Genomic DNA, 13,992 nt, shown 5'->3' on the forward strand with positions numbered 1-13,992 from the left:
GCCCTAATCACTTGAGTTTCGCAGTCTATAGCCAGTAAGTTAAAAATCTCCATCTAAAATTATAACAAGACTAGGAAATTTATGCGAAATATTCTCCGAGGTTCCCTTCAGATGACGGTCTACAAAGGCATCTTTAACACTTATCTTTATCCACATTATTTCGAATTCTGAATCTGTACTGGTCTCACTAGATATTTCACATTTTCTATTAATAGATGAAAAGCACCAGTTTGCTTTTGTTCTACAATATCACTTTTATTGTATTAACGGGTTTTCAATTTACAAGGCCACCTTTAGAGTAAACGTCTGAAGATGGCCTTGTAAGCTGAAAACTGGTTAACGCAACACAAGTAATATTGTAGAACAAAAGCAAATTGGTGCTTTTCATTTGTTATAATGTTGTTCTACCAAGAACCGACGGAAGATTCTGTTAACACTTTCTATTGCTATAAACACAACTCCACCACCAGCATTCAACCTATCTTTGGGATATTCCAGCCAGGGTCTAGAATTTCAATACTATTGACATATAGTTTCAGCCAGCTTTCTGTCCCTATGCTACTGTTTATAAGTGATACTACTTCCAGAACCTTTCCACAGATGCCCCTGCAGTTACGTAATACTACTTTAACATTTTCTTCCTTCAATCTGCTATGATGAATGCTTCTCTGTCCAGGTCCAGAATACGTCTTTTCAGGCCTATGAAGAGATTTCTCTATCCTAAAACCCCTACACTGATAGCTGATTCCTAGACGTAGTGCATGCCTGACCTATTAAAGGGGAGTCTTACATTTCTCAGCCCCATAGAGGAGTTCAAGAAATCTGCATCCAAGATTGACACAGAATTGTCTAAGACTAGGTTTAAGCCTTTCACTCGGCTCCAAACAGAGGCTATCTCAATTCTGGGAATGATGCTACAAAATAATAGCTCAAATTCAATCCCACAAGTCAAGCTATCTGTCTTAACCCTGTAATTTCTTTTATCTAATTATCTGTAGAGCCATTTCGCATATAAACTGTGGTAGGCATGCACTTCATGTCCATCTGGGCAATGATAATGCATTCACTATGCTGCTCAGAATAGCTTACCCGCATTCCTATTTTCTTATTCATTATTAAATCTACTACTGCATTACCCCTATCTGATTTCATATTAATAATCCTGTATTCACCAGACCAGACATCCTGTTCCTCCTGCCACTGAACTTCACTAATTCACACTGTATCTAACTTCAACCTATCCTTTTCCCTTTTTAAATTTTCTAACATGCCTGCCCGATTAAGGGATCTAATATTCCATGCTCCAATCCATAGAATTCCGTTTTGCTTCTCCTGATAACAGCATTCTCTGAGTAGTCCCAGCCCAGACACGCGAATGGGGGACTATTTTACCTACTGAATATTTTACCCACAAGGACACCATCATCATTTAACCATACAGTAGAGCTGCATGCCCTCAGGAAAAATTATGGCTGTAGTTTCCCCTTGCTTTCAGCTGTTCACAGACCCAGCACAGCAAGGACGTTCCCGTTGATGTTACAAGGCCTGATCAGTCAGTCATCCAGACTGTTGCCCTTGAAACTACTGAAAAGGCTGCGCCCCTCTCCAGAACCACACATTTTACTGGCCTCTCAAAGATACCCCTCTATTGTGGTAGCACTCATAAATATAACAGTAAAAATCTAAATAGTCTCCCCTATCCACAACTTAACATCACTCTTGTGCAGAAAGGAATGGAGCATGCAGCCATAAAAACATTTGATAAACCCCCTTGTGTATTAAGGGTGGTTGAAAGTTTCTGCTCCGCAACACCTACATCATGCATGAATTTCTGAATGTATAGCATGTATTTTGTTGGATTACATTTACCAAAGTTTATTGTATTTTAAAGAAAGCTAAAACAGAAAGACAAATTCAGTTATATAAATATCCAGCATGTAGCCTTGTTTTCATACAGAATTTTACTTTATTTGTAAGCCTACTGACACATTCTACAACATTGTGAGTTGTCTTGAATATGATCCACAGAACATGCAAAAATTTAACTGGCAACTGACCCTTAACATAGACAAATGTAATGTATTGGGAATACATAGAAAGAAGGATCCTTTACTGTATGATTATATGATAGTGGAACAAACACTGGTAGCAGTTACTTTTGCAAAATATCTGGGAGTATGCGTGCGGATTGATTTGAAGTGGAATGATCATATAAAACTAATTGTTGGTAAGGCGGGTACCAGGTTGAGATTCATTGGGAGAGTCCTCAGAAAATGTAGTCCATCAACAAAGGAGGTGGCTTACAATACACTCGTTCGACCTATACTTGAGTATTGCTCATCAGTGTGGGATCCGTACCAGATCAGGTTGGCGGAGGAGATAGAAAAGATCCAAAGAAGCGTGGCGCATTTTGTCACAGGGTTATTTGGTAAGCGTGATAGTGTTACGGAGATGTTCAGCAAACTCAAGTGGCAGACTCTGCAAGAGAGGCGCTCTGCATCGCGGTGTAGCTTGCTGTCCGGGTTTCGAGAGGGTGCGTTTCTGGATGAGGTATCGAATATATTGCTTCCGCATACTTATACCTCCCAAGGAGATCACAATTGTAAAATTAGAGAGATTCGAGCGCACACGGAGGCTTTCCGGCAGTCGTTCTTCCCGCAAACCATACGCGACTGGAACAGAAAAGGGAGGTAAGACAGTGGCACATAAAGTGCCCTCCGCCACACACCGTTGGGTGGCTTGCAGAGTATAAATGTAGATGTAGATGTAGAACCCACCATTTCTTATTTTACAATATATCACTAGATCTTGGGTTAAAACTTAACTCACCATTTGTTATTTTACAATACATGAATAGATCTTGGACTACAATATTGTCTAAATATTTTCGGGATATTTCCATACAGGAACAATGCTGCAGTAACCTCAAGAATGACTCGTAAGGCTGTTCATGACAACACATACCAAATGAAGCTGCTGACTCGCATGTATCTGTTTCAAAAATCTTTACAGAAGAGAGAAAAAACAATCAAGCACTACTCACCTACACCTGTTTCCTGAGTAAATCTGCAATTATTTGTGGCCCAGCCAATCTGCATAACACCTTTGGATCCTAGCTGTACTTCGTATTGCCATTTACCTAAAACAAAACAGTATGCTGTCAGTATGTCATGCTCTAGCAATGATAGTGACATATAAAGGTGTCTCTCTCCAAATATGGCATTATCAGACATATTATAACATAATTTGCTGGAAATAAAATAGATGGTTACCTTTGTAAAGACAGACATTTGCACGTATTGTACTAAAATTTCCTTGGGAATTTACACTAAGTCTGTCTGATCCAAGCACGAAGAGTCCAACGTGAGATGCTACGTCAAAACAAACATGAGAGGGACCTAGTCTCCCTTCACGTTTGTCACAAAAATGAATGTTTTCATCAGTATCCATTTTCATATTGTTCAGAGCATCTTCCAGCCATTGACTGATTGTTCTCAGGTAAACTGCAGTACTGAAATAAGGTTGTCAACTTTGCAACTATTACTTTTGATAATAATGTCATAGGATTTTTGGTATACAATCTATATTACACATTCAGAGAGAAACTGGAATGGGGAATGATAGAGGGGTAAAGTGACATAATGAAAGAAAAGGAGAGAGAGGTGCTGGTGCTGGTTAGATGACGAAGCAGAGTGTGTAAAGAGGGCAGAAGAGGAAAAAGTAGGGAGAGACGAGAGAGTAGGGAGAGAGACAAAAGACTTACAATTTAAGCTATTGACAGATAGACATCTTACTTATAAAAGAAAACAACAAAATGGAAGTCACAAGACTAAATACTGAAAGAAATAAAAAAATTGCTTAATAGACATAAACACTCAGTGGATCAGCTTATTATCAATAAAGAAACCTTTACCAAAGATATAGACACAAAGACAGATACACTAACTAAAGCAATCAGAGACAAAAATTCCTGGTTCCTTTTTTTTAATGTAAATAGGACTGTTCAACTACTAAACAAGAAGAACCATGGGACAAGAAAGACATAGTAGGATACAAACTGGGGCAAATCAACAATGAGCGCTCATCAATAGATAACATATGAAAATCTACTAGTAATCTGGGTATCTTCACATCTGGTTCTCATTATTTTAGTATTAAAGTAAAGGATCACAAATTTCAACTCACCGAGATTTATTAGGCATGTCATATACTGACAGCAGCTGATGTAATAGCACGACATCTTCTCCAAATATATTACTTATAATTTCAATTGCTTCCATGGCTTGAGTGATACGCTAGTGGTATTATTCAAAGTTTCCGAAGTTCCAAAATAGTTTATGTGCATTGAAAATAATAATAAAGGAGTTCTCCATACTCTGCAATGCAGTACATAAATTTATTTTACTCAAATTCCACAAAGTGGCAAATAAGAGACACTAAAAAGTCCATAATACAGAATATTCAAAAATAATTTCTACCTTTCCATGAAATAATAAAAAACATGCAATGATCCAAAGTAACATTTCTGAGGGCAATTACGTTTCTACATCTCTCAATACCGTCATTTTCATGTCACACTTTAATGCAGAGCATTTAAATGCCCATACCTGTAATCTTTACAGACATATATTATTCAATATACAGGGTGTATAAAAAAGAATCATCTGATTTTAAAAAAATCATAACTATTATGTTACTTGAGATAGGAGCAAGAACAACGTACTGTTGGAAAAAGCATACTCTTGACTTATGGTTCCCACTCAGTAGGAGTAGTTCTAATAAAAATGATGTTGGGACAACAGAAGGCATTTTGTGTTCTACATTTTGCACAGTGCAGGTCACTAATAATGGTTCAGGGTGACTTTCGTCCTAGGTATGCTATGGACCCTCTTACAGCACAGAGCACTAGACAATGGCAAGAACAGTTCGAAAAAACAAGTTGTTTGTGTACAGGCAAATCTCTGGGCCGCCCCAGAGTGTCTGACACAGACGTATAACGCATCCACCATAGTTTCACAAGGAGTTCTCAGAAACCCGTTCAACATGCAGCTTGACACCTCAACATGCCCTGATGGCCATCTGGCATGTGTTGCATTGACATTTACATATGAAACTACACAAAATTCAGCTATGCAAGTTCTTCATGAAGGTGATAAACTACAACGTGTGGAGTTCTGTAGTTTTGTTCTTGGCAAGATATGACAGTTTTCTTCCACACCTAGTGTTTAGTGAAGAGGCAACATTCCTTTTAAATGGAAAGATGAACCGTCATAATGTGAGAATATGGGGTACAGAACAACCACATGAAGTTGTACAACATGAGAGGGACTCTCCAAAATTAAATAGTTTTGTGCAGTTTCACGGGGAAAGGTGTAGGCTCCATTTTTCTTTGCCGAGAACACTGTTACAGGAAGCACACATCTTTCTTTTCCCACAGCTGGAGACTGATTTGAATGACTTCATTTACCAACAGGATGGGGCACCCCCACACTGGCATCTGGAAGTGACGGATTTTTTAAATTAAGGGTTACTGAATGATGGATCGGTCACACTAGACCAAATGATTCATTCTTACATTACTGGCCTCCAAGGCCACAGACCTGACTGTATGTGATTATTTCTTGTGGGGATTTATAAAAGACTCTGTTTATGTGCTTCCATTACCAACAACAATGAATGAATTGAGACATCGCATAACAGCAGCTGTGGAAGCAGTAACTCAAGACATGATCGCTGCAGTGTGGGAACAATCTGATACCACATAGACATATGCCATGCATCTCAAGGGGTGCATTTTGAACACCTATGAAAAGATATGAAAAAAAAACTTTTTTTGTTTCCTGTTAATCAAAAACAAAATTCATTGTATATGTTTATTAGTTTCAGAAATATAGACATGTCAAATCGGATGATTCTTTTTGATACACTCTATACAATCCTCCATACCCCTTCCACTCCACATAAAACCTAAATCAGGATGGTCTGATGGAATTAGAGCCATCATTTTCCTGGATATAAGGTCAGTCTGTTTAAAGCAATACAATGTCATTCAGTTTATCCACAATGTCATTCAGTTTACCCACCATGTATAATACTGTCTTTATATACATTCTAAAGAAGTTGCTTCATAATACAAAAAGTTGGTGCTACATTGTTCGTTTATTATTGTACTCCACAATCCATTGTACCTTTTCCCGTGTTGGATGTAGGTGCACTAGAGTGATTTTCAACTTTTGTATTCCATTTGCAGACAGCGCACAAGAAAAAATGATTGTTGATACCCTTCTACAGAGATATGAACATCTTCAATTTTTCCCTTATCGTCATCAGACGAGAGATAAGCTGCAGGATGTGATTTGTATTAGAGTGTTGGCTCATGGAATGCTGGGACTAAGGTTCTACATGGTGTACAGTGCCTCCCCTGTAGTGTCTCCCACTGGTCTGCAGATCATTTCTGTTATACTCTCATAATGACTAACTGTGAAATCAGTAAAGAGAATATGAAAAATTAAGACAGGTAATCCATAACCTACGCACAACACTCAGAAATTTGAAGACCACCTTGCAGGTTTACAACCCTGATAAAAATGTGGTGTGGAGTTGCACACACTTGGCAAATTACTGGCCTGCCGCTGTGAACACATATGGTACATGCCGTATTCTAGCTGTGAGTTCATAAAAAAATTCAGTAAGGTTTAAATAACACAGAATGCGGTACATGAAATTCACAAGCATTGGTTCATTTACAAGTATTAACACTGATGAACGATTGTCTTTCATAATCTGTAAGCCTCTCTGCACAGGTATGTCACAGTATTGACTATTCCCTTCATTCAGTGGCTTTAATTGTACTACAACTTAAAGTAAAATATAAAAATACAGAATGTGAAATCAACACATCACTAAGTTAAAGTAAAAGCAGCATCATTCAAACAAACTCATGAGATTGCACTCAAACAGTGCACTAATATGATCATCACCAAATCTATAAGTTCCACTACATAGATATACACTGCCTGCAAAGGCAGATGAAGTACCAAACATATTAACTATCTGGTGAAAACGAAAGAAAGTGTGGTAACACATTTCCAGGCGTCTCCCAGTCATGCACAGAAAGCTGGAAATCACATGGCATGACATTGCACCAAATGCAGCTGGCCCCGTAACACAAAGTAGTTGAAGGGAGAGGAATAAAGTGTGTGTGTCAATTAGTGAGCAGTTACAGGCCTACTGAGCAGTTACGTGCCATGTGGAGGTGTTCTTCACTACAGGAGCTGGAGACAATATCTGGATGGCTTCGCACAGGGTAGTATCATGGGGAAACTGAAAGAATGACAAAGTGTGATAAGTGTAGCCCAGGAGTTTGGTATCACTGACGACATTGTTTCCTGTACATGGAGAGTGTTCCAAACCACAGGCACTGCTGCCTGAAGGTCAACTTACAGCAGCAGATACCGGCACATTTTGCAACAGACAATAAGAGACCCACGTCAAACAGTGGGTGCTACTGCAACCACATTTAATACTACCGGAAGGCATGGAGTCTCGTGCTCCACAGTAGTATGGAAGTTGCCTGGGATGGTCTCTATTCCCAACGATCAGTCAATTATTTTCTGGGATACCTGCACATCAGTGGCACAGTTTGCGATGGTGCCAAGAGCATGGGGACTGGACCAATGAGGAGAGGGGCACACTTTTTTTTTTCCTCCAGATGAGAGCAGATTCAGTCCGAGTACTGATTCTGGATGTATCCTCATATAGTGAGAGGTGAGAGCGTGTAATACACCCAGGAACAAAGTCAAACATGACTACTTTGGTAGTCCAGGTGTTATGGTGTGTTGAGACATACAATGAGGTGACACAAGCCATGGGATAGTGATATGCATACAGATGGCAGTAGCATTGCATATATGAGGTATAAAAGCTCAGTGCATTGGCAGAGCTGTCATTTGTACTCAGGCAATTCACGTGAAAAGGTTTCCGACATGATTATTGTTGCACAACACAAATTAAGAAACTTTGAATGCGGAATGGTATTTGGAGCTACACGTATTGGGTATTTCATTTCAGAAATCATTAGGGAATACAATATTCCAAGTAACCGTGTCAAGAGTGTGACAATAATACCAAATTTCAGGCATTACCCCTCACCACAGACAATGCAGAGGCTGATAGGCTTCACTTAACAGCCGAGAGCAGGGGCATTTGAGTAGAGTTGTCACTGGTGATAGACAAGCAACACTGCATGAAATCAATGTGGAAAATGTGACATATTACTCATTAGGACAGTGTGGGGAACTTGGCATCAAAGGGCTATGGCATCAGATGACCAATGCAAGTGCCTTTGCTAACAGCACGCATCACTTGCAGCATTTCTCCTTGGATAGTGACCATACAGGTTGGACCCTGACAACTGGAAAACTGTGGTCTGGACAGATGAGTCCTAATTTCAGTTGGTAAGAGCTAATGATGGGGTTCAAGTGTGGTGCAGGTCCCATGAAGCCACTGACCTGAGCTGTCAACAATGCACTCTGCAAGCTGATGGTAGCTCGATAATGGTGTAGGCTGTGTTTACATGGAATGGACTGGGTCCTCTGGTCCAACTGAACCAATCATTGACTAGAAATGGTTATGTTTGGCTCCTTGGAGATCATTTTGCAGCCAATCATGTGCTTCATGTTCCTCAAAAAAGGGATTTTTTTTAGATGAGAGTGTGCCATATCACCAGGCTACAACATGACTCTCATTGAACATTCATGGTATATAATAGAAAGTTCAGTTCATGCACAAAATCGTGCACCTGCAACACTTTTGCAATTATGGATGGCTATGGAGGCTGCATGGGTCAATATTTCTTCAGGGGACTTCTAACGACTTGGTGAGTTCGTGTCACATTGAGTTGCTGCACTATGATGTGCAAAAGGAGGTCTGACATGATGTTAGGAAGTGCCCCCGGCATTTGTCATCTCAATTAATGTTACATGGAAATATTGACCTCCAAACCTTTGAACACGGTGCACTCAATGCTCAACGGTATTGTGACAGTGTACTCCTTCCCCATGTGGATCTTTTTAGTGGTGCATTCAACCTTGACTTTATTTTTAGAGTTCCATGCTTCAGTCTGTAACCCTTACAGGTTCACCTTGTTGTAGTCTGTCTGACTGTCCAACTATTTACAGCTCTTTTTCTCAGGAAAGGGTACACATATCAAGTTCAAATTTATGTCACATATTAAGGTCTACTGTCCTTCAATGGTGTAAAAATTTTAAACTTCTGTGTCAATGCAAGTACATGTGGAATTCTTGAAGAGAAAGATATTGCAGCATGTACACACACATCAACAATGATGCAGCTGTTGTCCACCGCGCTAGTCTAGGAATAGAACAGCCTACCACAAGAATCCCTTACCAACCATATGACCAGCATGGGAGCACATTATAGAACATGTGTTACTGACCATGGTGATCACACACACTATTAACCCTTTGACTGCTAAGCGCAACACTGGCTGTCGCACTTTGTGTGCTGCATTGTCGCGCCGATCGCCTTGCGCTGGGTGCTGAATGCCTCTGGCGAGCTCGCCACACGCAATGCTTCCAACATGTTTGCTGTTTTTCAGCTTTCTATTTTGTTCTGGCCTTTGGACTGGCTTTGGATGAATTGGGGGTATTTATTTACAATATTTAAACTTCATTTTTGAATGAGGTGCATTTTTATTATAATGTACATACAAATAAAGATGTTTACAATAGTGACTTACTACTCTCTCAAAACAAGAATTAAAAGTTTTTATTGCTTCATTTGTTTTCTGTCATCCTTGTGGGTCACTGTGCATCTTCATTTGAAAATGATGAGCGTTGAATAGAAAAAAACCAGTTGTGAACGTCCTATCGATGTAGTAGGCTTTGTACTAGTAATTACAGACGGAGATGAATGAAAATCAATAACGTCTGTAGATTGTGAACTATTCGTAAGAGAAGCTGCTTCACCTGAATCGCTGTTTACTGATGAGCACAGCAATCCTTCAGAGTCACTCTCCATCAGCATCTGTATTACCTCTTCGGAGGCGAGGAGCTTTTCACATGTCATCACAATATGTAAATTCACTACGCAAACACAGGTAACTGATGTCTGAACCAAGGATAGTCTCTTGCAGAAAGGTGTGAAACTGCAGTTCGACAGAAATCACAGTCGTGTCATCTGTTGTGTCTAAAGCAAATCACTCGTACAAGTGCTGTGAGGGTCCACCAAAAGTGTTGACATCGTTGTCCAATATAGTCGTGTTCCGCATGTTGAAATGCCATGTGTTGCAGTTAGAGCAAACGATAAGGTGTGGAGAGAGTCCGCCAGTGGCGCTGCAAACAAACAGACGTCTTATTCAAGCGCAGCTACACTATAGGCGAGCGAATGTCTCAGAACTTCTACAGTATTTGGCAACACCTGGGGCATGGCAGTGGTGAACTGCTGTGACAGTCAATCGCACCCAGGGCACGGCGCAGTTGGAATGCTGTAGTAGTCAGCCACAGTCAATGGGTTAAGAATCACGTCCCACCTTCGGTAATATCCAGGGGACCATCATGAATCAAGGTGACTTCAGTGTAATTATTGTCTTTGAATAGAATTCTAATCTGTTCACCTCATTGCTTATTTCTTTCAGTTACCTTATGTACTATACTGTAGCAGTTCTTTTTATGTATGGTCCAAGTTTCATCAGCTATGTCACTTAGCTGTGACCAGTCATGTGAAAGTTTCTTTTGTCCTTAAGTTTTAAAAACCAGTGAATTTCATCACCATAGAACTGGAGCATATCACTGCCCATGATTAGTATCCAGAGGATAAAACAAATAGACACAATTATGTCACCTATAGCCACACACAAGGGACTGACCGTGGTCCACTGGCCACCAGCACTTTCATACTTACTCCAGACTTGTAAACAGAAGTTTTTTAACAACACCCATCATTCAAGTTATAGTAGATATACAGTTAACATACAGATGGATAAGACAAAAATTTATGATCACTGCTCACTGCAAGATTTAATGCTACTTGATGGCATTCCGAGTTCCTGATGTGGTAAGGAAAACATACAAATACAGCAGAGATTAATGAAAAGTCTTTCTACTGATGAAATCCACTAAAATAAACAACTCTGACAAAGGTCTTATTGTTGTGGCCTAAGACCTGGACAGAAGCATCTTGGAAAAGATTAAGCTGGTTCACTGTTCATATACTACTGCCATAAGCCTCTGTCGTACGTGGCTGGAGGACAGTAAAAGCACAAGTAAGTAACAAAGTGTTGGACATCCACCCTTCATTACAGACTGTGAGTTCAAAGGCTTGTCCACTCTGTAAGGCAGGACAAATGGTGATCTGTGGCAGATCTGAAGACAGAGTACAATACTGGTGCAAGCACAAGTGATTTGGAGCACAGTGTTCAACATGTGTTTCTGAATATGGCACTTTGTAGCACAGACTCTTACGTGTTCCCATGTCCACTCAACAAAATATATCAATATTATGAGAAGGAAAGTTGCCACTCACCATATAACAGAGATGCTGAGTCGCAGATAGGCACAACAAAAAGATTTTCACACTTAAATGGCCAATGCCCTTTGCCAACAATACACACAACTGAAAGCACACTGCAAGCAGCAGCACTAGCGCATGATGGAAATGACGAATGGGTGGGGGAAAGGAGGAGACTGGGGTAGGGAGGGGGAGGGACAGTATGGTGGTGTTGGCGGACATTGAAGTGCTGCAGGCTGGACGGCGGACAGGGGAGAGGTGGGGAAGGGGGAGGGGTGGGAAGTAGCAGAAGAGGAGAGAAATAGAGAGAAATAAATAATAAAATAAAATAAGCTGTGTAGTGCTGGAATGGGAGCAGGGTAGGGGCCAGATGGGTGAGAACAGCGACTAACGAAGGTTGAGGCCAGGAGGGTTACGGGAATATAGGATGTACTGCAGGGAAAGTTCCCACCTGCGCAATTCAGAAAAGCTGGTGTTGGTGGGAAGGATCCATATGGGACAGGCTGTGAAGCAGTCATTGAAATGAAGGATATCATGTTTGGCAATGTGTTCAGCAACAGGACGGTCCACTTGTTTCTTGGCCACAGTTTGTCGGTGGCCATTCACGCGGACAGACAGCCTGTTGGTTGTCATGCCTACATAGAATGCAGCACAGTGGTTGCAGCTTAGCTTGTAGATCACATGACTGGTTTCACAGGTAGCCCTTCCTTTGATGGGATAAGTGACGTTAGTGACCAGACTGGAGTACGTGGTGGTGGGAGGATATACGGGACAGGTCTTGCATCTAGATCTATTACAGGGGTATGAGCCATGAGGTACGGGATTGGGAACAGGTGTTGTGTAAGGATGGACGAGTATATTGTGTAGGTTCGGTGGACGGCAGAATATCACTGTAGGACCGGTTGGAAGGATAGTGGGCATGACATTTCTCATTTCAGGGCACGATGAGAGGTAATTGAAACCCTGGCAGAGAATGAAATTCAGTTGCTTCAGTCCTGGGTGTTACGAGGGGAATGCTCCTCTGTGGCCAGATGGTGGGGCTTTGGGAGGTGGTGGAAGATTGGAAAGATAAGGCATGAAAGATTTGTTTTTGAACAACATTGGGAGGATAATTACGACCAGTGAAGTCTCCAGTGAGACCCTTAGTATATTTCAAGAGGGACTGCTTGTCACTGCAGATGCAATGACCACGGGTGGTTATGCTGTACGGAAGGGACTTCTTCGTATGGAATGGGTGGCAGCTGTCAAAGTGGAGGTATTGCTGGTGGTTAGTAGGTTTGATATGGACGGAGATACAGATGTAGCCATCTTCGAGGTGGAGGTCAACATCTAGGAAGGTGGCTTGTTGGCTCATAAACGTATCAAGTTGATGTTCACATCTGGATATGCCATCAACCAGGTGAAGAGTTGCATCAAACATGTATCTCGCCATGGATGCAGGCCAATGGGGAGAGCATTATGCTATGGGAGATGTTCACCTAGGCTTCCATGAGACTCAAAGACACTGAACATTACAGTGGACCACCCTGCATCCCTTTGTGCTAGATGTTTGCCCCAATGGCAACAGCATCTTTCAGTAAGATAACTGTCCATACCATAAAGCCAGAAGTGTGCTACAGTGATTTGAAAAGCACGACAGTGAAGTCATGTCGATGTCTGGTGACAGATACTAACTGGTGCCAGTTCTGCACCCATAAATCAATGGCTCACAATTAACAAGAATTAAGAGATATCACATACCTCCAGAATCCACATCACACTGAATTACTGCTGCAATTCCAAAGGCGGACCAACACACTACTAAGTACATGGTCATCAATAGTTTGGTGGCAGTACCATTCGATTCTCTCTCTCTCTCTCTCTCTCTCTCTCTCTCTCTCTGTGTGTGTGTGTGTGTGTGTGTGTGTGTGTATCAACAATCATTGGCTAAACTATACAACCTCACAATTTAATGACGCAATGTGGGTCAGGACAGGTTTGGGTTAGTCATAATGACTGCCTTATACAAGTATTTACTGTCCATGTTGTGTCAATGATGTGTTTATGATCTTGACATATTTTTCTTGTTTGCACAGCCAAACCATATGAGCAATTACTTTGATTCACAATAGCTACAACTGAAATCTTCAACATAACACATTGCATAGCTCTATTGCTTCACACGTTTAGCAGCTTTTGTCCTGAATAAATTATTGGTTATTGTATGTCTGATGGGATGCAGTATAATTTTGAGACAAGTCATTATAAAACCCAAAACTTTAAACCAAATATTACAGTCATCTTACCACTGCTCAGAATATATACCTCTTTCCAAAATATTAGCATGCTTGTACCTACAAATATTAAATGGTGAGAAATATGACAATAATACAGTTAAATAAAGTTGCTTTCTTCATTTGTGTATATTTTAGTGTATTTCTATAAATTCATATTTTGTGTTAGTTGAGTGACCACAAAATTTTT

At 40.6% G+C, this 13,992-nt stretch overlaps 1 protein-coding gene across 3 annotated transcripts in view; it reads right to left on the reverse strand.

The window, feature by feature from the left end:
* LOC126094933 (E3 ubiquitin-protein ligase RNF123-like) overlaps positions 1 to 13,992 on the reverse strand; it is a 203,476-nt gene that overhangs the window by 161,640 nt on the left and 27,844 nt on the right. For all 3 annotated transcript variants that reach the window (XM_049909600.1, XM_049909583.1, XM_049909591.1), the window contains exons 2-4: positions 4,186 to 4,376; positions 3,273 to 3,511; positions 3,044 to 3,139 (exon numbers count right to left, since the gene is read on the reverse strand). In XM_049909600.1, the coding sequence (XP_049765557.1) occupies positions 3,044 to 3,139; positions 3,273 to 3,511; positions 4,186 to 4,280 (430 nt within the window). In that variant the 5' untranslated portion in view covers positions 4,281 to 4,376. The remainder of the gene's footprint in view (positions 1 to 3,043; positions 3,140 to 3,272; positions 3,512 to 4,185; positions 4,377 to 13,992) is intronic.

This window comes from Schistocerca cancellata, chromosome 1, assembly GCF_023864275.1.
Source record: "Schistocerca cancellata isolate TAMUIC-IGC-003103 chromosome 1, iqSchCanc2.1, whole genome shotgun sequence".
Lineage (NCBI taxonomy): Eukaryota > Metazoa > Arthropoda > Insecta > Orthoptera > Acrididae > Schistocerca > Schistocerca cancellata.